At 36.5% G+C, this 25730-nt stretch overlaps 2 protein-coding genes across 2 annotated transcripts; both read left to right on the forward strand.

The window, feature by feature from the left end:
• Positions 1-302: 302 nt before the first annotated feature.
• LOC128227370 (97 kDa heat shock protein-like) lies at positions 303-25730 on the forward strand. Its single transcript, XM_052937830.1, has 15 exons — positions 303-675; positions 7010-7214; positions 7715-7837; positions 9159-9258; positions 10456-10589; positions 12289-12533; positions 13391-13467; positions 13731-13989; positions 16617-16750; positions 17886-18220; positions 18746-18862; positions 19196-19321; positions 19702-19809; positions 23645-23926; positions 24310-25730. The coding sequence occupies exons 1-15, from the start codon at positions 569-571 to the stop codon at positions 24517-24519; spliced, it is 2562 nt and encodes an 853-aa protein (XP_052793790.1). The 5' UTR covers positions 303-568; the 3' UTR covers positions 24520-25730.
• Positions 2530-4634, forward strand: LOC128227371 (uncharacterized). The gene is made up of 3 exons (XM_052937831.1): positions 2530-3024; positions 3340-3510; positions 3673-4634. Exons 1-3 carry the CDS (start codon positions 2963-2965, stop codon positions 3791-3793), a joined length of 354 nt encoding a protein of 117 aa, XP_052793791.1. The 5' UTR covers positions 2530-2962; the 3' UTR covers positions 3794-4634.

Below are 25730 nucleotides of genomic sequence, written 5' to 3' on the forward strand. Positions count from 1 at the left end.
ATATTTCTTTAAGAAAAACATCTTTTAAACATCCGCAAATGTACATAGTGAGGCACATATAGCATATGAGACTGTTGTGCAATGGGATGGGTGAGGCAAATATCGTGTGGGGCAATGCTACTTCTAGGCATCATGGCATGAAGAACCAGTAAACCGTTTAATAATGTAACTGAAAAAATAACGAGTATGACAACCTAAAGCAGGCACTTTGCGTGAACAAATATGGTTTATGCGGTAGTGCTTTTCGAACTGGCCCTACCATCACATTATTTTCAACCAATCGCTGGCTTTATTAAAATTAACGCCGAGCCAATAATACTCGGAAGGCGTCGTACTTTCACGTGTGGACTTCGAAGAATTTCTAGAAATTTCTTGATCATTTTTTTTTTTATATATTAAGTGTTTGTCAACAAATAATTTCTGGAATCTACGTTATTGAGAACTACTAAAAAACATATCATTGCCATTTTGACTGTGTGAAACGTTGTGAAAAAGAAAACAGTGAACCGGCGTGTTTTCCTCATCTTAATTTTTGTCTGAATAGAAAAATTATCAGTAACTCGCCAGGATGGCTGTTGTCGGTTTAGATATAGGCAACTTTTCCTCATATGTTGCCGTGGCAGCAGGAGGTGGAATTGATACTGTTGCCAATGAATACAGTGATAGATGTACACCGTAAGTTTGATTTTTTGTTACCAAATTTGTTTCTTTGTCACAAAATTTGTGACCTCAAACTTTCAGCCAACGTCTTGCATTTGCAATTTGCAAGAGGAGTGTTTCAGGTAACCAGAGAAAAGGAATAACAATAAAATGACTTTGCCAAACAGTTTAAGGCTTAACCCATATAGTAGACCATAAAGCCCAGATTGAACGATATGTCCATCATGGTTTGAAGGCTCAGATTCAGACTATTTTTATAAGGCTCTAGTTCAGTGTTATGGATGTGTGCTGTTCATGTCAGAACATAGCTCACTGAGCTAATGTTTGTTTTTTACATTAACATATACTGGAGAATTTTGTATTTCTGTGGTCCAAGCGGCAGTTTCAGGTAAGTTGATCTGTCCCGTTATGCACCAGTCAATTGTATCCACGGCCCCCCCCCCCAGGTCCGGGGGTATGCCGGGGATAGCCGGGGAAATCGGACGGGTTTTTACCTTTCAGGTGGCCCCGCAGGGCCGGTTGAATGCAAAGGTTTTGCCTTCGCTCAGAATAAAGCGGGGAATGGGCCTAACTTAAGGTCCCTTGGGTGCGGGGGCATTTGGCTGGGAATTTACCATCAGTTCATTCCCGCAGGGCAGGGATTTTAGCCGGGGTTGAATGGACTGAAAGTCAAAGTCCCGGCTATTCCCCGGACCTGTGGGAGGCCGTGGTTACAATTGACTGGTGCATTAGGTCCACTTGTATGGGATGTCAGAAGTAGTCTAAATATTTCAAATGGTAATTTCATGACTACTTCTTCCTTTAGATGGAAATAGAATGATGCAATAACAGAGCACATAGTCAGGGATTAAATTAAACTTTTGCCATTAGCAATTTTTTTACAAACTCTGGTTTCGAAGTACTGATGATGGATTTCCTCGCTTTTTCTCTAGAATTTGGCCTCTTGGGGTTCTTTGGGTCAATGCCCACGCCATCATCAATCTTTTCTGCAGGTCTTTTTCGCGTGAAGAGACTGGTTTTTTTCTTCTCCATTTTTTGCAGTTGTAAATAAACCAAAATGAAAATAATAAATTTCTAGGGGCTTACTTAAATATTTGATAATTACATCTGTATACAGCGACAAGAGTCCATACGGGGTCACATGATTATCTGTTCATATACTTCCTCAAAGGAGTTTTTAAAGCTCAAAGGACAGTTTGAGCGAATTCATCGATTTTATAAGTGGTCGCATGAATATTCAAGTGCCAGGATTTTATACTCGCATTTTTTAATTCTTACTAGCATTTTGTGAGTTAGTGAGCATTAAATTTAATCCCTGATACAGGGCTCGACATTAACCACTGCCCGATTGCCCGGGGCAAGTAATATTTGCAGGCGGGCAGTAGTTTTTAGAATCTACCTGCCCGATCGGGCAGTAACAAAAAAAGTCGTCATATTGGCGACTTTTCCGGTAAAAAAAATAGTACTCTGAACTCTTTTTCCTGAAGAGTATTTATTAAACAGAAACAAATGCACTCATTGGTTGTTAACTCGAAAATACGGGTCAAACGGAGCACCTCGGACATTTTCGTTTGAAACTGAGATGGTGAAGACTGCCGAATATTTTCGGATAGAGCTCGAGTAATTCCGTCCAAATCCGTTGGCCTATCGCGTGAGCTGTACCAAATACATATAGCTAGCGTTCAGTTGCCCTCACAACAGAAATGGCGTCTCGACAATCGACACTGTCAAGTTTTTTTAATGTCTCAAATGTAAGAACGGCTAAGTCATCCGAGAAAAAGACCAGCTATGAAAAGAAACGAAAACGTTGCTGGGTCGAGGCTTGGGGAAATGCTTTTCCTGGACTCAGAGACAGCGAGAATGGTAATTATGGCTATTTTTTCGGACTGCACCAATTTTCGGATGCTCGGTTTTTTAACTTTACGATTTCACTTTACATTGAGATAAGTTGTGATTTACTTCAAAATAAATGTAAGATTACAAAGCTAAGATAATAAGAGGTTGACTGTTCGTTCTTATAATTAAATTTTAGTTCCCTGGTCCTTAATCATTTGCATGTTGAAGACCCTATGCTAAGTATCAAATTTCATGACAATCTTGAATCTTGTGAAGGTACTTCTTATGGAAGTTTTTTTGATCTGAAAGTGATTTATTCATTGCAGGTTTGATATGTGGGACTTGTGAAAGGCACAGGAACTTAGCTGGAAGTTCCTCATTCTTGACAGGGTGCACCAGCTACCGTATCACTACGATTCAGGCGCACTTCGCTACAGCTTCACATATTCGATGTAGAGAAGCTGATATGGTTGCTGAGCGCCAACATGAGGGAAATGTGCCAGGTCCCATGGATGCAGTTTTAAACAGGTTTGTTGATTTCAGTTATCACACTCACATTCAATAATAATTTATTATAGTAAAGTATGTAAAGATACCAGCTTTAAATAATATTACAATATCATTGATACATTTATCATCGTGTTGGAATTAATGTTGAAAGATTATGCATATTTTGTGGTGACCTGGCGGAATACCCATCTGTTTGATGTTGATGTTTCTGTCAAAAACAGGGTGTCGGATCTCCGTAGCCATAAATGACACATCCTGCTTATTGCAGCCTTATTCTGAGCTCATACAAGTTCCACTTCTTAATGCATTATGATTGTTTTGTTGCTTTCATAGGCTTAGCGATGAGGAGGCAGCGTTATTGAAGCAAAAGTTCAACACTGCATACTTTGTCATGCACCATGAAATGCCATGGACTGTCTATCCAAATCTTCTAAAACTCCAAGTGAAGAATGGATCCAACATCAACTTCTTGAAGTCTTACCAGTCTGACAAAGCATGCTCAAGGTATAAGGGTCTTGTGTTATCTATCATTTATGTAGCTTACTAAACCGTAAACTAAAAGCCTTAAATTTACAATGATAAAATAAAGTATCAGTATGAGGACTTGTAACAGAAGACGTGACCTACTTATTTGAAGTGTAATTTTTGTTGTTATTGTATTTTAAGATTCGGAGGATATATAGCGCAAGCAGTCCGGGAGCCCATTCAAGCAGCACTTCAAGAGGCAAAAAGCATTTCAGTCATGTTTGATGGTGCCACTGACTGTAGATCATCTATTGCTGACTAGTAAAGGATGGAGTTCCAAGGGGGTACTTTGTTGGTCTACAGGAACTTGAGCATGCCCACAGTAATGGTGTATTCAGCGCAATCAATGAGGCCATGATTAAGTTTGGATGCCATGACTGGTTAGATAAGTTGGTGGGTGCAGGGTCAGATGGTGCATCTGTAAATATTGGAAGAAACCACAGCGTCAAAACCTGAATGATGGATGGGCGACAGCATGTTGTATTCACACACTGTGTTGCACATCGACTGGAGCTTGGGGTTCTTTCAGGAATCAAAGACCATCCCATGCTTGTTACAGTGCAGGAGATGCTTTACCAAATGCACAAGCACTACAACTACTCCCCGAAGGCATTAAGAGAATTGAAGACCATAGCTGAGACCATGGAAGATCGCTTCATTAAGCCACAGCGGCTTCAGGGGACAAGATGGCTTCCATATGTGATGAAAGCATCAGATGCTCTGATGAAGGGGTACTCTGCAATACGTACTCATTTTGAGCATGTATCACAGGCTGGACCAAATCAAGCTACGGATGCAGTGAAGGGAAGGGCAAAACATCTGGCAACCAAACTTCAAGACTGGCGAGTGCTACGTTTCATGGCCTTCCTTCAGGACTTACTTCAGGTGGTTGCACAGCTTAGTCTTACATTGCAGACAAGCTCTATCACAGCTGTAGAGTACCTCGACGCTATGGAGACCGCAAACCTGTTGCTGGTGCAACTTTAGGCAGAACCTGGAGAAAAATTCGAAGAGTTCACCAGTCACATCCATCAAAATCAGGACGGCTGTTGGCATTTTAAGGGACAACCAATTAAACACTTTGACCCAGACAGGCTGTACGACTTCCGTAATGTGGCAGAAAGCGTCATGGACAAAATGAACGCCCGGTTTGACCACCAAGACCCTGTTATTCAGGCGGCGAGAGTCTTTGACTGCAAAGACTGGCCACGAGACAGGCAAGCATTGGCACTCTACGGTAATGCAGAAATTACCCAGCTGGTAGCTCACTTCAGTCATGTATTGGTGAGACGTGGGTGTGATGTTAATATGATCCCTCAAGACTGGACTACAATCAAAGCCAGCCTTTCCAGGAGATTTAGGAACGCAGCTGTGTTGCCAACAATACAGGAGGTCCTTCACTCTGCTGGTCCAGACAACATTGCCCACCTCACTGAGGTCAACCTGACATTGCCAATGTCATCTGCTGTCTGTGAAAGGGGGTTCTCTGCTGTAAAGAGAATCAAGTCAGACTGGAGAGCCTGCCTTAACACAGAAACTTTGGACAATTTACTGTGTGTATCACTTGAAGGTCCAAGTCTTGAGCGTTTCAATGCCACAAGAGCTGCACACCTGTGGTGGACCCGGGGCCAACGGCAGCGTCGTCTAAAGTTTGGAAATGAGAGTGACACTGATGATGATGATGATTTATAATTAGTTATTCAGTACTAACTGTACTTGTTGTTGACAATTATGTCATTGCATGTTAACATGTGCTTTATACTAGTGCTTTAATATGTGATTTTTGTTTTAATATTTTTCATTTACTTTAAAAATATGATTTCAATTACTCTTCATTAGCCTCATGATGATCTCATTGAAGTTCATAGGTGTTTTTTTATTATGTTCTGGCATCGAATTACTCAAGGACCAAATGTTGTATGTTATGTGCAATGCTTTATTTTGCAATATGATTAATTTACTTTTAAAAGATGATCTCAAATTTGCAATTTCATATATTTTACTCATTCTATTTAAGTTTTATTTTACTTTGTGCTCAAGATGATGATAGATGTCATAAAAGTTATGTGCCATCTATGTTATTGAATGCTAGACCTTGTATGAATGTAGGATTCCAGAATTGTATTGTATTATATTAGTGACTTTGAAAGATGATTTCAAATTGATAATTTAATTTATTTTACTTTATATAATATTTTAATTTTTAGTTTACTTTGTGCTAAAGATGATAAAAGTTATGAATTATGTAACTGAAGGTTAGGCGGTTTATTTGTGTTGTTTTTCATGAAAATATTTTATCATTGTAAAACTATGTTCTAGTCAATTCTTCTTGTGTCAAAAAGCCTTCGTCAGGATCTCATTTCCATTTCTTATATTTCATTGACTGTTTACCTTTTAAATAAATCAAAAAGATATTTTTACGCATTTGTTTGTTCATCTTTATTTCAAATACATCAAGCCCTGATGTGCAGGTTGAATCACAAAATGTGTTTATATGTGGAGTAAAACAACAAAATGAGTCCCCGAAAAATTGGGCAAGTAAAAAATCCATTCGGGCAAGTGAAAATGTCTAGGTGGTTGCCCGAAGTATAAGAATAAGCGTCAAGCCCTGTGATAGTCTTTCAAATATCTAAAATGCTACATTAAATTTTGGCTGTATTGTCAGTTGATTCGCTAAAATGTCACGGTGATGAAAAATCAAGGGCGGGTGCCTACAGGATAAACTTAAACCCAGGAAATGCTCTCTGGTCTTTCTCAAATTTCTGATTTCTTTTTAGCTAAACATATTTTAACCAAAATTTACCAAGCTCTAATGCAATTGCTCATGCTTGTTAATCCAATTCTGATTTTAATGTCTAAATTGAGTGTAAATGACAAAATAACTTCTAAAAAAAAGAATAAAAAGGATCCCATGTTTACATTTCTGTAAAAGGGTACACAGGACATGATAATAGAAATGATGCCATTTATGACATGCAATAGCCTTAGAATTGAGGGGGCATTACTGCATAATCAAGTCATTCATACAAAACTGTGGGCAACCCTTGATGCACCTGACATGTTCTGGTGTACAACTTCATCAAAACAGAACAAGAAGTTATCATGAAATGCTGAGATTCTCAGTATCGTGTGTTGTAAGTAAGTGTGAATCAGCACCTGCTTACTGTATGTAGCACAGGGATCTCAATCAAATGGCTAAATGGTACAGTCTGCAAATGTTAAACTAGTGACTGCTGAAAAACGACAAGCTGTTTAAAGGTGTCAGTGTGGGGACCTTGCTGCATAATTAAATCAAATATGTTAAAATGAAATTATTTGTGATTTGATTTGGTTTACAAATTCAAATGTATTTTTTAAGTGATCAGGGTTACTCAGTGTTCTGTAGGAGGTACAAGATAAATGATTAATGATTCCAGTTCCAATTTAAATATGTTCTAAGGATTCAAGTTTAACGCCTCTGTAAATCTGTTTTCTTCAGGTCCTATGTCTCTCTGAATGAAAAGAATCGTTATATGGGGATGTCAGCAAAAAATCAAGCGACAACAAACGTGAAGAACACTATATCCTGCTTTAAGAGGTTACTGGGAAGAAAATTTGACGACCCTCAAGTTCAGCGAGAAATAAACCACTACTTTACTCCCTACAAGATTGTCGGAGGCCAGTCAGGAGAAACCTTGATACAAGTAATTTTGATTAAGTTTAATTTTTCTTCATAATTAAGCAGAGCTACAGATAGGGGTTGTAATTAGTCTTAATACACTAATATCCGCCAATGACTTGATTAAGTCAAACAGTTTTTCTTATCGTACAAATAAAAATTTTATTAGGCATTCCAATATTATGATTGATTTTCTTCCATTTCGGGAATTATCATTTTGACCAAAAAATGGCTGCTATAGAGTGATTTCCCCTTGTGAAGCATAATTATACTGCTTTAAGAGTCATGCCTATTTTTTTTATAATATGTCTTTAAATAGTGGTCATTTAATAAAGCATATGCATGGATGTCTTAAAACTTTATGTCACAGTTTTGGGTAATTTGATACTTATATATTATGTACCCATTCATTCATTTAAGTCTTGTATTACATGTAATATAAAATTCATACGAGTTCATTTTGCCAATATAGGTCTTGTACTTTAGTTCAACACAGTGAAATGTAAGTCAATGTATTCATTACAGGCAGAGTACATGGGTGAAATGCAGCAGTTTACACCAGAACAATTGATTGCCATGCTTTTGACGAAATTGAGAGATACTGGTGAAAAGGGACTTAAAACAAAAGTTGTTGATGTAGTAGTTTCTGTAAGTAATTCCTCTTCTACACACATATATACATGTATATATGCAATCTAATGCGAGCTTTTGGCGAGCTTACTTACATATTTCCATCAAAAGTTGAATGAAATTGTGTATAATATGATGACAAGTGATTCTTTTTATCACATTCTTTTTCCAGTACATTATAGGAATATCGACCTTCATTTCACCTGCATGCATTGCAGAAATGTCCTACCCGGACTTATTTAAAACCACAGATACATCTGACCGTTGAAATATGTTTAAACTTATATGATATCCTGTAAGAATAACAACAAACCACTACTTTTAACAAGAATTGTTTATTTTAAATTGTGGCATCGTATCTGTAAGGATGATGTCATAGTTTTGTGCTTTGTTCATGACATCATTCCCAGTTTAAATACACAAAGTACAGACCTCCTTTAGAACTGTTACTCATGAAATCAAGACAATATACCATGCTTTTCTCTCAAGTTGCAAAATGCACTACTGTTTTTAAATGAATCTTCATTATAAATTAATGCAATGTGAGAAATGAATGTATGACTTGCTACAATATTGATAATTAAACTAATACAATTGTTGCCAGTTGATTTGTTTACATCCATGTGCAGTGATCTTTTGGGGAATTATTTTTACCGCCTGTGGCATGCAAATTGGGGAAAAAGGTCGACTTGGAAAAATACAAAACGGGCCAAAATAGCTAATTTATAATGGCAAATATACATGTTTTAACTTTTTTATGCATACATTATGCTGTGAAAGAGTCAGTCTTGTCAAGATTTTGTTTATATTTCAAGGAATTCATTGCTTTTTATTCATTAATGTAATCTGCATTCATCAAATTTAGAAAAATGATAAAATTTTCGGGGAAATGGACAGTTTTTCGTAAGGGGAAACAGCCTTTAGAAGGCAGTAAATTGCACCAAAAAAATCACTGATGTGGAGTGATATAATTTTCTGACCAATAGAAATAGAGCAACCTTATATTACACATGTGTTAAATAGAAAAATATGTGATGCCTTTATTTAATTGGAAACAATGTATAGCATGTACTATTAATATCAATTATATATCGAAGTCACTGAATAGACAAATAATGTTTAATGAATTTATACAGGTGTCAGAAATTTATTCATTTAAGAATTTTTACTTAATACAATTGATATTAAGATGTAACAGAGTTATGCTGAACAGTAAACATATGTAAAGTTATGTTGCTATTATTGTGTTTGTCTCATGCTACCTGCAGGCGCGAGTCATTAATCTTGATCTTTGTAAACACTGAAGATTGATGTAACCACTGTCTACTGTTTACACCAGGTTCCCTGCTTCTACACAGACGTTGAGAGACGAGCAATGATTGCCAGTTGTCAGATGGCCAGTCTGAACTGCCTCAAGATCATGAACGACACAACCGCAGGTACGTTTGTCATACCTGGGATCTTGCCAGGGTAAAAGTACCTGTGATTTGCGATTTTTAAAACTGACAGGTTGAAATGTAAACAAGTCTTTGTTGTTTGATAATATCTTATTTGCATTATTTTATTATTGCTGAACGAACAACAAAAAACCCCAACAAGACCTGATAATTAAATTGATGAACATGACAAGTTATAAATATCAGCTTGATAAATGATGATATTAAAGAATAATTGACATGACATGAAAAGGACCCTGACTCGGCCTGGTCGCTGTCAGTTGTCTGAGGTTGTCTGTAAGAGATATAGTCAAAATACTCCATTGGTTTATACAAATTATCTATTGATGTAATATAATGCCTTTTTTGGTCAATAAGATGGTTGAATGACATCTAGCGTCCTGTTAACAGCATGACCTTAGTTTCAAATTTATATTGTGTAATGGTTAAAGTAATTGTAACAATTTAGCAAAATGATTATTCTATTGATGTTCAATTATGATTAAAAATTGATTGGTTGGGCCTTTAATCAGTGACAATCGATTGCATTTGGTCATAATCGATCATCGATTCAAACAGGGAGTTGTTTTCTTCTCGTTTTTTGCGTTGAGTTGATGTCTCCAATTTTCTCCTCTGAGTTCATTTATACATTTGGAAGTGTTCAATTGTTACTGTTAACAATATGGCCAAAAGCAACAACAACACTAAATAACTTTGAACAAACACATACCATAACCATTGTTAAGGATTACGACTTACTTCACAAGAATAAAACTATTACTTGTCAAAAACCAATTGTTCTATCAATAATTGATTAATTGAGCGGAACACTGTATATGTGTTATATGTATGAAGTGTTGCAATCTAAACTCATATATATTCGAGCAAGAAACAATGACAATTTCTCAGGAAATTAATGCTCAGTATTAGTCATGCTCATTGTGTTCAATTTGCTGATGAATTTGCATGTCTATTGCTGGAAGTGTTTTAATAATACATATAAGATTTATGGGGTTAATTAGATGCACAATGCTTAAAGGCTTACACATAAATATGTCTTTAGACTGTGAATACAAAAAAAAATGCAAAACATGTTACCTATTGATACATGTTAATATTGTTATGTATGGCCTTTCAGTTAAAGGTTTTAATGATTTGGTATTTTGATTGTTCCAATATATGTGTTGTGTTTCATTCCAGTATCTCTATCCTATGGTATCTACAAGCAGGATCTGCCGGCAGAAAATGAGAAGCCGCGAAATGTGATCTTCGTAGATGTTGGCTACAGCGCCTTACAAGTCTGCGCCACAGCCTTCAACAAGGGCAAACTAAAAGTACGCATTTGTCAGGCACTAGCACCTATAATACAAGGCACTAGGGCCTATGATACTATTCCTGACCAAACGTATATACAAAAATAATCAATGAAAATCATCTAACCAACCTTTGTATTCAAATTCTTAAGTACCGTAAATGACTGGGTATAAGACGATAGGGGGTATTAGACGCAGGGAAAAAAATCGTGAAAAATCCGAGAAAAAAACTTAATCTATGTTTTTGGTTAAAAGACGCATAGAAAAAATCGTCCGGCATTTTCAGCCACCATGTTTGTTGACAGTGACAAAAAATTTTTTTTTCGTGAAAATGGCGATGGTTATCTTTAAAACCATACAACCATAGTGTCGAGAATGAAGTTATGTTATGCAAAAAAAAAATTGACAGTGCCCAACTTTGCTTTTTTATATGTAAGTTTGATTATTGTTTAATTCAATTTATTATTCAAAATAATATTGAATACCGTAATTCACAAGAGTTCGGACACCATAAATTAATCATTTTTTTCGCTCTCCGAATACATAGAAAATTATCATTTTTACATTTTATTTACATGTTTGTTTAACCTGCCTTTTTTCTTCATGTTGTATGACATGAGCTTACTGAATAAACTTGAAACTTGTTTGCTTTTTACCACTTATTAATTTATCCATAGTAATCAATGGTCATAAATTTATTTATTACGCCTATAAGTGTAAATCCTTCATCAAGTTAATTAAAACACCATTTTATACATGCACTGAACTGAATAAACACATTCTATCGGCTTCAGATCAAAGAGTCACACTGTGTGACGTCACATAACTTACAGTTATACCCACGAGGATCTCGTGAAGAGCATGGACATTGCTATGCAGATTAATGTATAACTGTACGGTTATTGCTTCATATAGTCTATAAGTGTGGTACAAGTTTGAAAGCTTATTGGCAGATCGTTTTACAAACATGTCATGTCGATGTTTTCTTAATCCCTTGATTGCCCTTGTTGTTTGTTTAATCCTCAAATAAATATATCACACTTCCTTTTCAACAGGCAATAAATCGTTTAGGATGGGTAGTTACTAATTAAATTGTCACAGTGGTGTATACGGTTAGGTAATCTAGCCAGGCATTGTAAAGATAAAAATCAATAATCTTCGTCTGTGAAACTTGGTAACTATGAAAGTTATGATTGATGTCCTTTGGGTGTCCGTAAATTAGGTACGCAAAATAATTTTTTGGGGGAAATAATTATGGGTGTCCAAATATTTAGAGTGTCTGAACTCTTAGGTGAATTACGATAACTTTAATCAAAAAATATTTTTGTTGAAATTATAAACGTCTTACGATATACCGTATCCCGATCTTCAACTGCCGTTATAACCCGTATATACTCGATCAATATGACGCGAGTAACATCCCTTTCTACATAAATCTAAACAAACTCTCGGCTTGAAATTGACCTCAGAAAAAAAGTTCAAAAAATTGTTACTGGGTATTATACGCAGGCATTTTTTTGCATCAAAATCTGAGGGAAAAAGTGCGTCTAATACCCAGTCATTTACGGTATTTTAACATTTTCTCACTGATTAAATGAGTATGAAATCATCTTTTCAGCGCATACATATACTTAATTTAGTCTTGAAAATTATCATTTGAAAACATACCTCATTTAAAACAATTTTAGCTGTTGAAAGTGACTAAGTTTCTCTGTTTTAGGTCCTAGCTGTTCAAACCGACTCTTGTCTAGGGGGACGGGACTTTGACAGACTCTTAGTTCATCACTTTGCGGAGGAATGGAAGACAAAATACAAGGTGGATGCCTTCTCTAAACCCAAGGCCATGATTCGATTGGCCTCAGATTGCGAAAAACTGAAGAAACTAATGAGTGCAAACACACAGCCCATTCCTATAGGCATCGAGTGTTTCATGGACGATAAAGACGTTCAGGGGAAGTTAGATAGGTATGATTTTGTTCAGCTTAGTTGTCAGGGCTCAACACTAACTGTTTTATCTAGTGTCTAGCAGGATCACCTACTCGAAAAACAAAGTATATTCAAGTATAACCGTAGGATTTGTTTCCTGGGTATAAATCTGTACTGGTGTCCATCAAAGAAGTGCATGAAATGTGTCCCTGAGGGGGCTCTCTTGGGTGAGAGGCGGACATGTATATTCTTTTTAAAAGAATACTATATAAAGAAATTCCTATTCAGATTTACTGCACAAAACAATTTAATGAATAAAGGTAAGGAGTCAAAGTTTTAAAACTAAAAGGAATTTTAAACGTTATTTGAATTAAAGGTAAACCACTGTTAGGCAATAAACGATTGAAAGAAAAATGCCTCCCATGGCTCAAAAAAGGAGAACTGTGATAGTAAAGGGAGACTTCTTCTCTCATATCTCACTCAAATTTGATCCCTGACGATTATTAACACAATAACCAGTGCATGACACTAACAATAACCTGATGACTTGAGACACCAAATTTTCTGACTGGATAACCACAGCCAATCAGCTAGGAAAATTGCCTGGTAACCAGATTAAAACACTTATCCAACACTAATTTAATATTGGCTCAACTAAAAATCAACAATAAATACAAAACTATGGTATACCGACAAATAAGCAATCTCTTCATGTTTACGGCAATTGAGCACTGCCTAATATGACACATTGAATGTAATACAATCCAGTTTCCAGGTTGGTGTTATCTACAGTATAAGGTTAATTAAGTTCAAGAACAAAGGGTCACTCACAGTTGTACCTGACCAACAAGACAGAAATAACTTGTATAGTTCAGATTTTACTTCAATTATTACAGGGCTCAGTTCGAGGAAATGGTAGCTCCACTTTTACTGAGAGTAGAGAAGGTGTTCAAGAAAATTTTAGAAGTAACAAGTAAGTGTTATACATAAATAGCTCATCCACTACTTTCCAATCTTTATTGTTAAATTTTAAATGGCTTTAGATATTAGAATAATTAGAGAATTGTCCAGGACTCACCAACTGACTGTTCAAGCAATCTTTATTTTTAAAAATTACACTTTACTTTGTAAAAAGCTGTATTGAATGAAAAAGTTATAAATATTGGACCATTTTGTTAATATGTTTTTGTTTAGAACATTGACCTTAGGTTAATGGTTTAAATGTCCTAACTTCAGAGTTGAGTACAGATGACATCTACTCAGTTGAGATAGTGGGTGGATCCAGCCGTGTCCCCTGCATAAAGGAGTTAGTGACGAAAGTGTTCCAAAAGGAGCCTAGTACCACCCTGAATGCTGACGAAGCAGTGGCAAAGGGTTGTGCTCTCCAGTGCGCGATCTTGTCACCGACGTTCCGGGTTCGAGACTTTGCCATCCAGGACTGTCAGCAGTTCCCTATCACGCTTTCCTGGCAGGGAGGAGGCCTGGATGAGGACAGGTAAGGATCTGTTGGTTACTGCATGTAATTGGGAGTTAAGATTTTAGAATCTATGTCTTTAATTTGACTAAAAAATAATTTGCTGACATCTTCATGTCAATTTGAGAAAGAATAAATCAAGAGTTTAAACTTACAAGGATGAGTATTTTTTAACTTGCATGTTTGGAGAAGAAAAAAAGTCAATGTATTGTAAAAGCCATGGAAAAAAGTTCAATGATTTGTTAAAGCGCTCGAAAAGATCAATCTATTGTAAAAGCCTTGGAAAAAAATGTCAATGTTTTGTAAAAGCCCTCGATAAAAAATAAAGTGTTTTGTAAAAGCCCTCATAAAAGGTCAATGAATTGTAAAGTCCCTAGAATCATTGTGGGGGTTAGCATCTTTGTTAGCATCTTTGTTTGCGTGTTAAAACTTAAACCTGGGCAATTACTCAAAAATCATTCAAGATGTGTTACTTGGTAACCATGGTGCCAGTGGCAATATGCACATGTACAGCAAGGCCTATAACTGTTATTATGCCCCCCTTCGAAGAAGAGGGGTATATTGCTTTGCACAGGCATGTCGGTATGTCGGTCGGTCGGTCGGTCGGTGGGTCAGTCCGTCGGTAGACCAAAGCTTGTCCGAGTGATAACTCAACAATTCCTAGACGTATGGTCATCAAACTTCACATGAAGGTTGGGCCTGACCAGTACATGACCCCTATTGATTTTGGGGGTCATCAGACCAAAGGTCAAGGTCACAGTGACCTTGAATGGTAAAAGGTTGTCCGAGTGATAACTTGACAATGCCTACGCCCATGGCCCTCAAACTTGACTTGGAGGTTGGGCCTGACCAGTAGATGACCCCTATTGTTTTTGGGGGTCATTGGGCCAAAGGTCAAGGTCACAGTGACCTTGAATGGTAAAAGGTTGTCCGATTGATAACTCAACAATGCCTGCACCCATGGCCCTCAAACTTGACTCGGAGAATTGGCCTGACCAGGAGATGACCCCTATGGTTTTTGGGGGTCATCTGGCCAAAGGTCAAGGTCACAGTGACCTGTAATGGTAAAAGGTTGTCCGAGTGATAACTCGACAATGCCTGCACCCATGGTCCTCAAACTTGACTTGGAGATTGGGCCTGGCCAGAAGATGGTTCCTATTGATTTAAGGGGTCATTGGGCCAAAGGTCAAGGTCACAGTGACCTGGAATGGTAAAAGGTTGTCCGAGTGATAACTTGACAATGGCTGCACCCATGGCCCTCAAACTTGATTTGGAGGTTGAGCCCGGCAAGAAGATTGTCCCTATTAATTTTAGGGGTCATTGGGCCAAAGGTCAAGGTCACAGTGACCTTGAATGATAAAAGGTTGTCCAAGTGATAACTCAACAATGCCTGCACCCATGGCCCTCAAACTTGACATGGATGTTGGGCCTGACCAGTAGATGGCCCCTATTGATTTTAGGGGTCAAAGGTCAAGGTCACAGTGACCTTGAAAGCAAACTCGACAATTCTTGGACCTATGGTCATCAAACTTGACATGAAGGTTGGGCCTGCCCAGTAGATGACCCCAATTGACTTTGGGGGTCATCAGGCCAAGGTCAATGTCACAGTAACCTTTAACGCAAAAGAGTTAACAAATCTTCCCCCACTGATATCTCAACAATGCCTGAACCTATGATCATTAAACTTGACATTGATGTTAAGCCTGACCAGTAGATCACCCTTATTGATTTAGGATTCATAGAGCCAAAGGTCAAGGTCACAGTGATCTTGAATGGTAAAAGGTTGTCGGAGTGATAACTCAACAATGCCTGAACCCATGGCCTTCAAACTTAACTTGGAGTTGTATCTGACTTGTAGATGACCCCTTATGATTTAAGTGGTCATCGGGTCAAAGGTCAAGGTCACAGTGACCTTGAACGAAAAAAACTTGTCTTGTGATAACTTGACAATGCCTGCACCCATGGCCCTCAAACTTGACATTTAGGTTTCTGGTGACCAGCTGATGACTCTGGATTTTGAGTTCATAGAGTCAAAGGTCATGACGGTCATAACACACTTTATCCTCACACTTTAATGGTCATAATCTTAAAACAGCAACAAATCAGCTGTCATTTCGGTCCATGCATATTTCATTCAATTGTCCATATAATCCTGACAACATGGCGCTCAGGGGGGGCATAATGTTTGACAAACATCTCTTGTTTACTCCTGCTTTCACAGGGTTCCCCTGGGTATTGTATAGTTGTTACCACTTTTTGGGGTCCAGGATGCTTCACAAGGCCCCTTGTCATGTCCACGGCTGTGGGGTCAAAGCCTCCTGAAGACCCTATGTTTAAAGCATTTTAAGAGCCTTAGATTGCATTTAAACCTATCTGTATTTGTTCTTTTGAGGCCAAATTTCTCACCTAAAAGTCACACAGACTCTTTGAGAAACTGTGTGAAGTTGAAATTGTAAAAGTTGGTGGTAGTTGGCCAACATGACAAATTAACCTTAAACTTTAAAGTTTGTTCAAATAGCTTTACATGCTTTATGAATAAACATAAACCTTATAACATCATCTATATAGAAAATAAGGTGGATCATCTTGATTATATTTACCGTATTTAGCATTGTGTTTATGTATATATGCATTGTATTTCTATTCAGTTCTATGGAGGTGTTCCCAGAGTTCCACACAATTCCATTCTCCAAGATGCTCACATTCTACCGCAAGGATCCCTTCTACCTGGAGGCCCGATATTCCAAACCAAGCGAGCTACCTATACCAGATCCGTTCATTGGTAAATACACAATCTCTTATGTGTAGAACATTATGCAATTATTGACTTGTGTGTCTTTAAATATGCTCTGATATTCAATAGCTCACTATTAAAGAAGTGTTTTTATTATATGGCAATCTTTTTTTCAAGATGTCAACTTAAATAAATGTAATAGATTGGTTCCAATTTTAATGCGCGATTTTAATTTGTAATCAAACAAACTTTAAATTGAGTGGTTCCCATTTAATTTGCAAACTAATAAGAATATAAAGAAAATATCTTAAAAGAACCAATTTTTTTTATAAGGATTATGAGAAAACCCCAGAGAATATGTTATATATTTTGCTTAGATGGCTGTCTAGACCAATGAGAGTGTCTATTTATAGGTCATATAATAGCATACAATGATGGCCTTGCATGCTCTTTAAATAAGAGTTTTAGATTAATTGAGTAACTGACTTTAATTGGCATAAATGAAATTGATACAGTTAACAGCCAGCCCTGATTTCTTATTTTTTTATGTGTAACAGTCTTAAGTATCTGAAATGAAAAGTTCATTAAGCAAAATTCTTAATCCTGATTTTTCAAAATACAAAAAGAGTTTATTATGATAATCATTGAGATAAATTTCCTTCAAAAGTCTCTAATTCTGTCACACAAGAATTTTACACAAAGTGTAGACCGAAATAGAAATAGTGCTTAGCATTGTCCAGTCCCCATACTCACAAATGACTCTGTCTCAGCTTGAGACTCGGGCCTAACAGCTAAAATCTTAAAAAGTTTCAAAATTTCTATAATATCTTATTTTGACAAAAGATGTGTGCCTGATTGTAGAACAGAATAATTGTAACAGACACAGCAATTTTGACCTCATTTGCTAGGATAAAAGCATTTTAAGCAAGAAATTTAAAATTTGCTTTCCTGAGGCGGAGAATCTAGACATTAGTAAATATTAATAAGGGACTTAAGTTATAAAAGGGGACTTCAGATTGTTTAAGAAATCAGGTCCAATACTGGATTAAGTATACATATGATTATCTTCAATTTGAGAATTTGCCAAAAATGAAATGTTTGCTTTCATTCAATTTGGTTTAAAAATTCATATCTATTTAACTGATTAAGAAGGCTTACCTACAAGTGATCGCATATGTTTTAGGCAAGTTCAACATCACCAATGTTCAACCCCAGGCCAACGGCGACAGTTCTAAGGTGAAGGTGAAAGTACGTATCAACAACAATGGGATGTTCACTGTCCAATCAGCAAGCATGGTGGAGAAAATAGAGGAAACCCAGGAGGAACAGGGCCCTGAATCCATGGAAACAGATGCCGGAAAGGAGAACAATGATAGCAACAGTGAGGCGGTCAAGACTGAAGCTTCGATGGATACAGAGCAGGGTCCAACTCCTGATGCAGAGCAGAAAGCAGATAGCAAGGATGGGGATAGCAAGGACGCGGAAAGCAAGGATGCAGAAATGAAGGAGGAGAAAAAGGTATGTGGAAGAGGCACGCCACATATTAAGGCGTTGTTTCTTTGTGTTTTTTAATAGAGAAATGTTTGTCTAGTGAGGTATAGATTGTTATTTGATTTAAATATAATCACTTACAGAAAAGTGCATTTTAAATATTTTGTCTTGGATTTTTTGGAATTTATATAGAGAATATTTCAATAACGTTTACATTTGGCAATTTCAGGCGTGGTACTTACTAGTCAGAAATGACTTTTAAAATCTGTAACAAAACAGATAGATGGATTTCAATGTGTGTGAATTGGTTTGGAGTATCTGGTGAATGTAATATTTTGTGTACTGAAACGCAAATTTTCTCTGTTTATTCATTAATTATTTGTGTATTAGTGTGTCCTGTGTTGTGAAAAGATTAATACACAAGCCAGTTTGAGCAGAAACATACATTAAATTGAATTATTTCTTTTCTAAAGAGGAAAAATTCTGGTACATGTTTTCCAAGACGAATTTCGGGGATTGAAAAGGTTATATTGCTTTCTCCTTGACATGCAGGAAGAAGACAAAAAGTCAGAGAAGAAGAAGGCCAAGGTGAAGAGCATTGACCTTCCTGTGGAGGCGATGGTGGCTTCATACAGTAAAGAAGCTATCAATCTACTGGTAGAGCGGGAGGTATGTGAAGAGTTATTGAGTTTTGTCCATTTTCTAAGGGGCTAATGTAATGTTGGAAGGGAAATTGTTATACAGGCTCTAGAACTGCTGCACAAGGAAATCATGACAATATGTTACAATGTAGGTCTGTAAAATTTTAAACAGAATTTAAAAACTATCTGCGACAGATAGCAAGTATAATCATTGCTTGAGAGCAATTGACAGTGGTAAAATCTGATAGCAATGTGCATGTGAATGATCTAATGCTTATGGAAAAGATTAAACAGTGGTGACAGTGGTCAGCCACATACCATAAAATAATAGAAAATTGAAATCACCAATTCTTTGTTTCAGAACGCCATGATCATGCAGGACCGACTGGAGAAGGAGCGATGTGACGCGAAAAACGCTGTGGAGGAGTATGTGTATGATATGAGGGACAAGCTATGTGGGCCACTTGAGACATACAGCATGGAGGAGGTATGGGCTGTACTGGGTTTCTGCCTGATTGTCGGTTCACAGCCTTGCAACTTTTTTCTCGGCCTTTTTAGCTTGTCTGTTTTAAGAAAAAAATCAGAGTTCATATGTTTTCCCTACCTTTGTGTAGTTAGTGCTGGCAGAGCTGTCCAGAAGCTTTACTTTAGATATCACTGAAAAGCTGTTGAATAATTTCACATGAAACTTAGTACACATGTTTCTAATGACTGCACATAATGTGTAGAAATCTGGCTAAAATATGTTGTTGTTTTTTTTGTTATGGCCCTTGGCCGAATGAATGAAATGGTATTGCCACGTATTTAGTATTCAATATTTCTTACAATCTGTAGCAATGCATATTTCCAAAAAATCTATTTTCACAGGATCGTGAGAACTTCAGTAAACTCCTGGGCGACACTGAGGAATGGCTTTACGATGAGGGCGAAGACCAGAACAAACAAGTCTACATTGACAAACTAGCAGAATTAAGGGTAAGTGCCAGTTGGAGTGGAGTTTACCATTGTACATTCAAGGATAAATATCCAGCCATTTTTCTGAATATAGTTTAATTTAAAAGCCAAACGGAAGGAAAATGAACATGTAGGAAGTTGTGGTTTATCTGTCAGACACTGTTAAAACCCTCAGATTAGACCTTGTAGCTCTTGAAGGATTTGTCACTATTGTTATAATAATTATTATTATTACAAATCAATTGCAACCAGTACATGTACAGATGAAAAACACAAGTGTAGAACAGTACCAAATGATGATTCTGTTGTCAGAAAACAATGAAGATTTCTTCAGGGCAGATTCTGAAATTCAACTGTTGTTTACAGAGTCCTTAATGCAATTTAACTAAAGAATACATGCATGTATACTCATTTAAATGATGATTCTGAACTCTGAATTAAAATGACGATCTTTCAGGGCAGATTCTGATTTTTGTATTGCAAAAACTCTTCATGGATTATTATTCACAGAATCATTTAAGAGAAAATGATGGTTCTGGACACAAATCACTATGACAATATTTTAGGGCAGATTCAGTAGTATACATATTAAAAGTAGCAAATGTAGCAAATGATGATTCTGAATGCTGAAAATAAATAATGAGGATTTTTCAGGGCAGATTCTGATTCTTATTTGTAGATATGCATATCAAGAAAAATCATTGTGTATGGAATCTTGAAGAATCCTTTATAAGTAAAATGATGAATTTGAACTCAGAAGTGACTGTGACAATTTTTAGCTTGAGAAATGTTGCTTAAAGCCATTAAATAAAGTACTATTTAACAGAAATATTTCTGGTAACAGGCTTGATGCTAGTGATGATTCTGATACCTGAGATTTCTATGACGATCTTTCAGGGCAGATTCTGCCGTACTGCTATAAATTTGGTTGAAAAGTAGTTTAAACCTAATTAATTAAAATAAGTGTTTTGAGCTTTGTCATTTATTGCTGAAACCTTTTTATGCCCCCGAAGGTGGGCATATTAAAATCGCACCGTCCGTCCGTCCGTCCGGCTCTGTAACTTTCCCTTGTATGGACAGATTTTAAAATAACTTGCCACATGTGTTCCACATACCAAGACGACGTGTGGCGTGCAAGACTCGTGTCCCTACCTCAAAGGTCAAGGTCACACTTAGTGTTTATTTACAATGGAGTGCTGCATATAAGGACATAGAGTATAGGTTGTCGTGTCCGGGCTGTAACTTTCTCTTGTATGGACAGATTTTAAAATATAACTTGCCACATGTGTACCACATACCAAGACGACGTGTTGCGTGCAAGACCCGTGTTCCTACCTCAAAGGTCAAGGTCACACTTAGTGTTTATTCACCATAGAGTGCTGCATATAAGGACATAGAGTATAGGTTGTCGTGTCCGGGCTGTTACTTTCTCTTGTATGGACAGATTTTAAAATTACTTGCCCCATGTGTTCCACATACCAAGACGACGTGTCGCGTGCAAGACCCGTGTCCCTACCTCAAAGGTTAAGGTCACACTTAGTGTTTATTCACAGTGGAGTGCTGCATACAAGGACATAGAGTATAGGTTGTCGTGTCCGGGCTGTAACTTTCCCTTGTAAGGACAGATTTTAAAATAACTTGCTACATGTGTTCCACATACGAAGACGACGTGTCCTGTGCAAGACCCATGTCCCTACCTCTAAGGTGAAAGATACACTAAGTGTTTATTCACAAGGGAATTCTGAATATAAGGACATAACAGTGTAGGTTGTCAAGTATGGGTAATATTTTTTTATGTTCAGAGGAAATTTAAAATAACTTGCCATATGTATTTGACACATAAAGGCAAGATCAACTTTTCATGTACTGACCTTGTTCGTAGGTCAATGTCACATTCGGGGGCATTCGTCACATACTGTGACAGCTCTTGTTAATCATAAAACAAACAAGGTTTCCGTGGTCTCACTACAACAAACTGATATTTGTAAGTGTTTAGTACATGAATAGTTTAACGATGTCTTTTATTTGTCTTAAAATCAATTTCTTGTCATGTACATTTTCAAAGCAGGTAGTGTCTAGTTCATTTGCATATTGCTCAAGTTTTATTGAAAATAAACCCAAAAGGTATTTAGTCAATTGATGCAAGTGATGATTTCTGAAATCTGAGGTCACTTTGACGATCTTTCAGGGCAGATTCTGATAATCACTTTGTACATTTATGTCAAAATTGTTGAAAAAAGTGATGGCTCAAGGCCTTTCATTTCATTGTCGACAGCTAACAAGTGATGATTCTGATGTCTGAGATCATAATGACGATCCTTCAGGGCAGATTCTGATGTTTATTGTGTTGTATGTTCTTTGTATACTCATTTCTCTTTTGACTCATTATATACAACATTGTTTGCATTTGAATGTTTGTAAACATCATGGTCTGTATTGAGATGCTTATATGTTACATTATCGGCATTTTGATGCATATATCCATCTTTGTCTGCAATTGATTCTTGTACACTATATAGATACTGTCTGCATTTCGAGGCTTACATCTTCACTTGCTACTGATATGTTTCAAAATGTAATGTTGCTGTAGTAAGGTAATAGGATATTCTAAATTCTACAAATATGTATATCTTCAGTTAAGATCAAGATTAATTCTAAAGGATATGCTACCTGCCTATCTACTTTTTTGTATACGGTATATGATTACTGATAAGTGATGATTTTGAATTCTTAAATGTTGGCTGAAGATCGGATACTGAAAGTGTTTAAGTTAACAGGCATAAGTTCATAAGTTTAGAACTGTCAATACTTTGTCTATTTTGCAACATGATAACAGTCCCAGCTACTAAACTGCCGGGGCTCCCTTGTCTATGCACATCAACACATGATGATTCTGATATCGGAGATAATTTGACGAGTCTTCAGGGCAGATTCTGATGTTTACAGTATAAGATAATCATACCTCTCATTAATCCATCTACTAAGTCTTATTGAAGTTCCACATTGGAAGTCAAATGCAATGTAACATTCTTACCTCAGGCTTTATTCAAGTTAAGTGCTATTTGAATTGTACTTTTTCAGTATATAAAACAGAAAGCTAGCTTTCACTGATAGCATACAATCAAGTTACATGTAAAAGCAAGATGTAACTTTACCAAATTTAAGGTCATATTGAGCCAACTACTTAACAAGTGATGATTCTGATGTCTGAGATCATAATGACGATCCTTCAGGGCAGATTCTGATGTTTACTTTCATGTATTCAAAACTTCTGCATAGTTTTATTTTGGCATGGACTTGCTCTAAGTTAAGTTTGTATTTTATATGTCTGTCACACAGATGCCTTTGATTCTATTGATGGCCTTTTTGATATCATTGAGTTCAAAAGTAAATTCTTGGACTTTGTTTGCATGTTCATAAACAAATGTATATTAATAAACATCAATATCTACAAGTGATGATTCTGATGTCTGATATCAAAGTGACGATCATTCAGGGCAGATTCTGATGTTTATTTGCATATTAAAAACTTCTGCTTTGTTTTACTTTGGCATGAACTTGCTCTTAGTAAAGCTTGTAATTTACTTGTCTGACACAGGTACCTTCCATTCTCTTGATAGCCATCTTGAAATCAGTGATGAGTTGGACAGTAAAAGTTTTGGACTTCGTTTGCATGTACATATACAAATGTATATTATTAAATACCAGCAACTTTACAGGTGATGATTCTGATATCTGAGATCAATGTGACGATCCTTCAGGGCAGATTCTGATGTACTCATTTTAATCTACATTTATATCTTCTGTTAACAAATACCCATATCATTTATCACAATCCCTTTGATCATTATTACAGAAAATTGGAGATCCAATCCAGAGCCGGTACCGGGAATCCATGGAGAGACCCGATGCGTTCAACAGTTTGGGACACCAGTTACAGCTTGTGAGAAAATTCCTTGATGCTGTTGCAGCTAAGGATGAGAAATTCAGTCACTTGGAGAAAGAAGACATTGAAAAAGTAACAAAATGCTTAAAAGAGAAGCAAGAATGGTTTGATAAACAATTGAATGCTCAGAACAAGTTGAAGAAACATGAAAATCCTGCAGTGTTAGCTTCACAGATTAGGCAAACTGAACAGGTATGAGGTCTTCATGGTTGTTTAATATTTGTCTGTTAATAATGATTAATTGTTTGTGAATATTCTTGAATATGTATTTGCCAAGGTTTCTTTCATTCCAGATATCATCTCAGTTGATGATGATTGTTATACGATGAGATAAATTTTTAATGATTACTGGTAGTTTGTCTGTATTTTGAAGGTCAAAAGGTAATGTATTGTCATAGTGCTGAGGTATTTGGAAGCTGCCGAGTTCTCAAAAGGTTCCATGTACTTTCTTTTAACTTTGTACATCTGTGACCAAGCCTAACATGTGAATTAAGACTAATAAAGCAGGTTGAAATAATTCCCCCCCAAGGGTTATGTCCCTTTGCTAATGATAATTGTATGTTTGTCTTCACCAGAGTTTGATGTCAACCTGTAATCCAGTCATCAACAAACCAAAACCAAAGCCTAAAGAGGAACCACCTAAGGACGACAAAAAAGACGCAGCCAAGGACGCTAAGACAGACGAGCAGGGAAACAAGACAGCCTCCCCTAACAAGAATGCCAACCCCGCTGGTGATGCCAAGGCCGAACAGGCTAACGGCCCGGCGGACATGGACGTTGATTAATAATTGTTCAGTTCTAGGGTTTATAATAACAACTGTGTTTATATTGTATTCATGTGCTGTAAGTGTTGATGAGCTGTGTATTGATCTTGTTCTGCGTATATCATATTTTGTTAGCATGTGTTCTTTTTTATTTTGGAAAAACAAATCAAAGTTGTACAAGAGTAAATTATGCTTTAAGTGCTCATAGTACTTTGAAGTAATTACTATACCGTATTTGTCTTAAAATATGCACAGACCAGTCTAGTTAACCTCCCTTTGCGCTGGTTAAGGTAACATGAAAGATATGTAGGTGTTAAGAACTGCTAAAGCAGCATTGTTCACAATCTAAAATTGTGACAACTACCCAATCTCCGCCTTCCCTTCGTCTATTGGGCATATGCGTCTCAACTTGTCTATCAAGACAAATACGGTATAATCAATGAAATAATTGTGTAGTTGATATTGTATTGACAGTGTCCATCATTTATTGCATATATAGTGCAAAGAGACACATATGAATTGTAGTTAATTCTGCGAACAGGTTAACATGTAGATGTAGTCATATGATTTGAAAAGGTAATGTTTTTATTAACTCAAACACATATGGTTAGTATTATCACTGGTGATGATCTGGATGACTCCCATTATTTACCTTGATTGCAACATTCCTAAGACCTAAGACTGATGTAATATATTTAGGTGTGGCAGTCGTCAAATATACAAGTAACATGGCAATTATTATTCAATTTCAATGCCGAAATTTGTATGTGTTTTTATTTTAAGCTCTGTTTAGGTAATTGTTTAATTTATCACTTTGTAATTGTACAATTTATGTTCATGCTTATAATGCATCAAAATCAATAATTAATCGATATTTAATTGAAAAGATTTGATTTCATCGATTTTTTTCATGCACTAAGTGCTATCACTGTTGTTTTTTTTAAGTAAAATGGGCTGAAATGAGTGTAACAGTAAAAAGATATTTTCAAACAGTGAACTTGTCAAAATATAATCAAGTTATTTTTCAATAAACCACCAAAAAGCTCGAAATAAAAATTAAAAAACAACAACAACTTTTTAACTTATTTACAGATACCGTATGAATATTTAAGGCAATGTTAAGTTTTGTTTTGTGTTTTCTGCACTTATAAAAATTGTACTTTTGCTGTTACTGAAGTAAATTATTGCAAATCAGAAAACTATCATGGTCTTCAATAAACATCGGCCATACA

Source organism: Mya arenaria, chromosome 3, assembly GCF_026914265.1.
Source record: "Mya arenaria isolate MELC-2E11 chromosome 3, ASM2691426v1".
Taxonomy (NCBI): Eukaryota; Metazoa; Mollusca; class Bivalvia; order Myida; family Myidae; genus Mya; species Mya arenaria.

Excerpts from the sequence above, each read along its gene's own strand:
- LOC128227370 (XM_052937830.1), top strand. The coding sequence starts at position 569 with ATGGCTGTTGTCGGTTTAGATATAGGCAACTTTTCCTCATATGTTGCC. Across the intron at positions 7,215-7,714 it reads CAGGAGAAACCTTGATACAA|GCAGAGTACATGGGTGAAAT; the intron begins GTAATTTTGATT and ends TATTCATTACAG. Across the intron at positions 9,259-10,455 it reads CATGAACGACACAACCGCAG|TATCTCTATCCTATGGTATC; the intron begins GTACGTTTGTCA and ends GTTTCATTCCAG.
- LOC128227371 (XM_052937831.1), top strand. The coding sequence starts at position 2,963 with ATGGTTGCTGAGCGCCAACATGAGGGAAATGTGCCAGGTCCCATGGAT. Across the intron at positions 3,025-3,339 it reads ATGGATGCAGTTTTAAACAG|GCTTAGCGATGAGGAGGCAG; the intron begins GTTTGTTGATTT and ends TTGCTTTCATAG. Across the intron at positions 3,511-3,672 it reads TCTGACAAAGCATGCTCAAG|ATTCGGAGGATATATAGCGC; the intron begins GTATAAGGGTCT and ends TTGTATTTTAAG.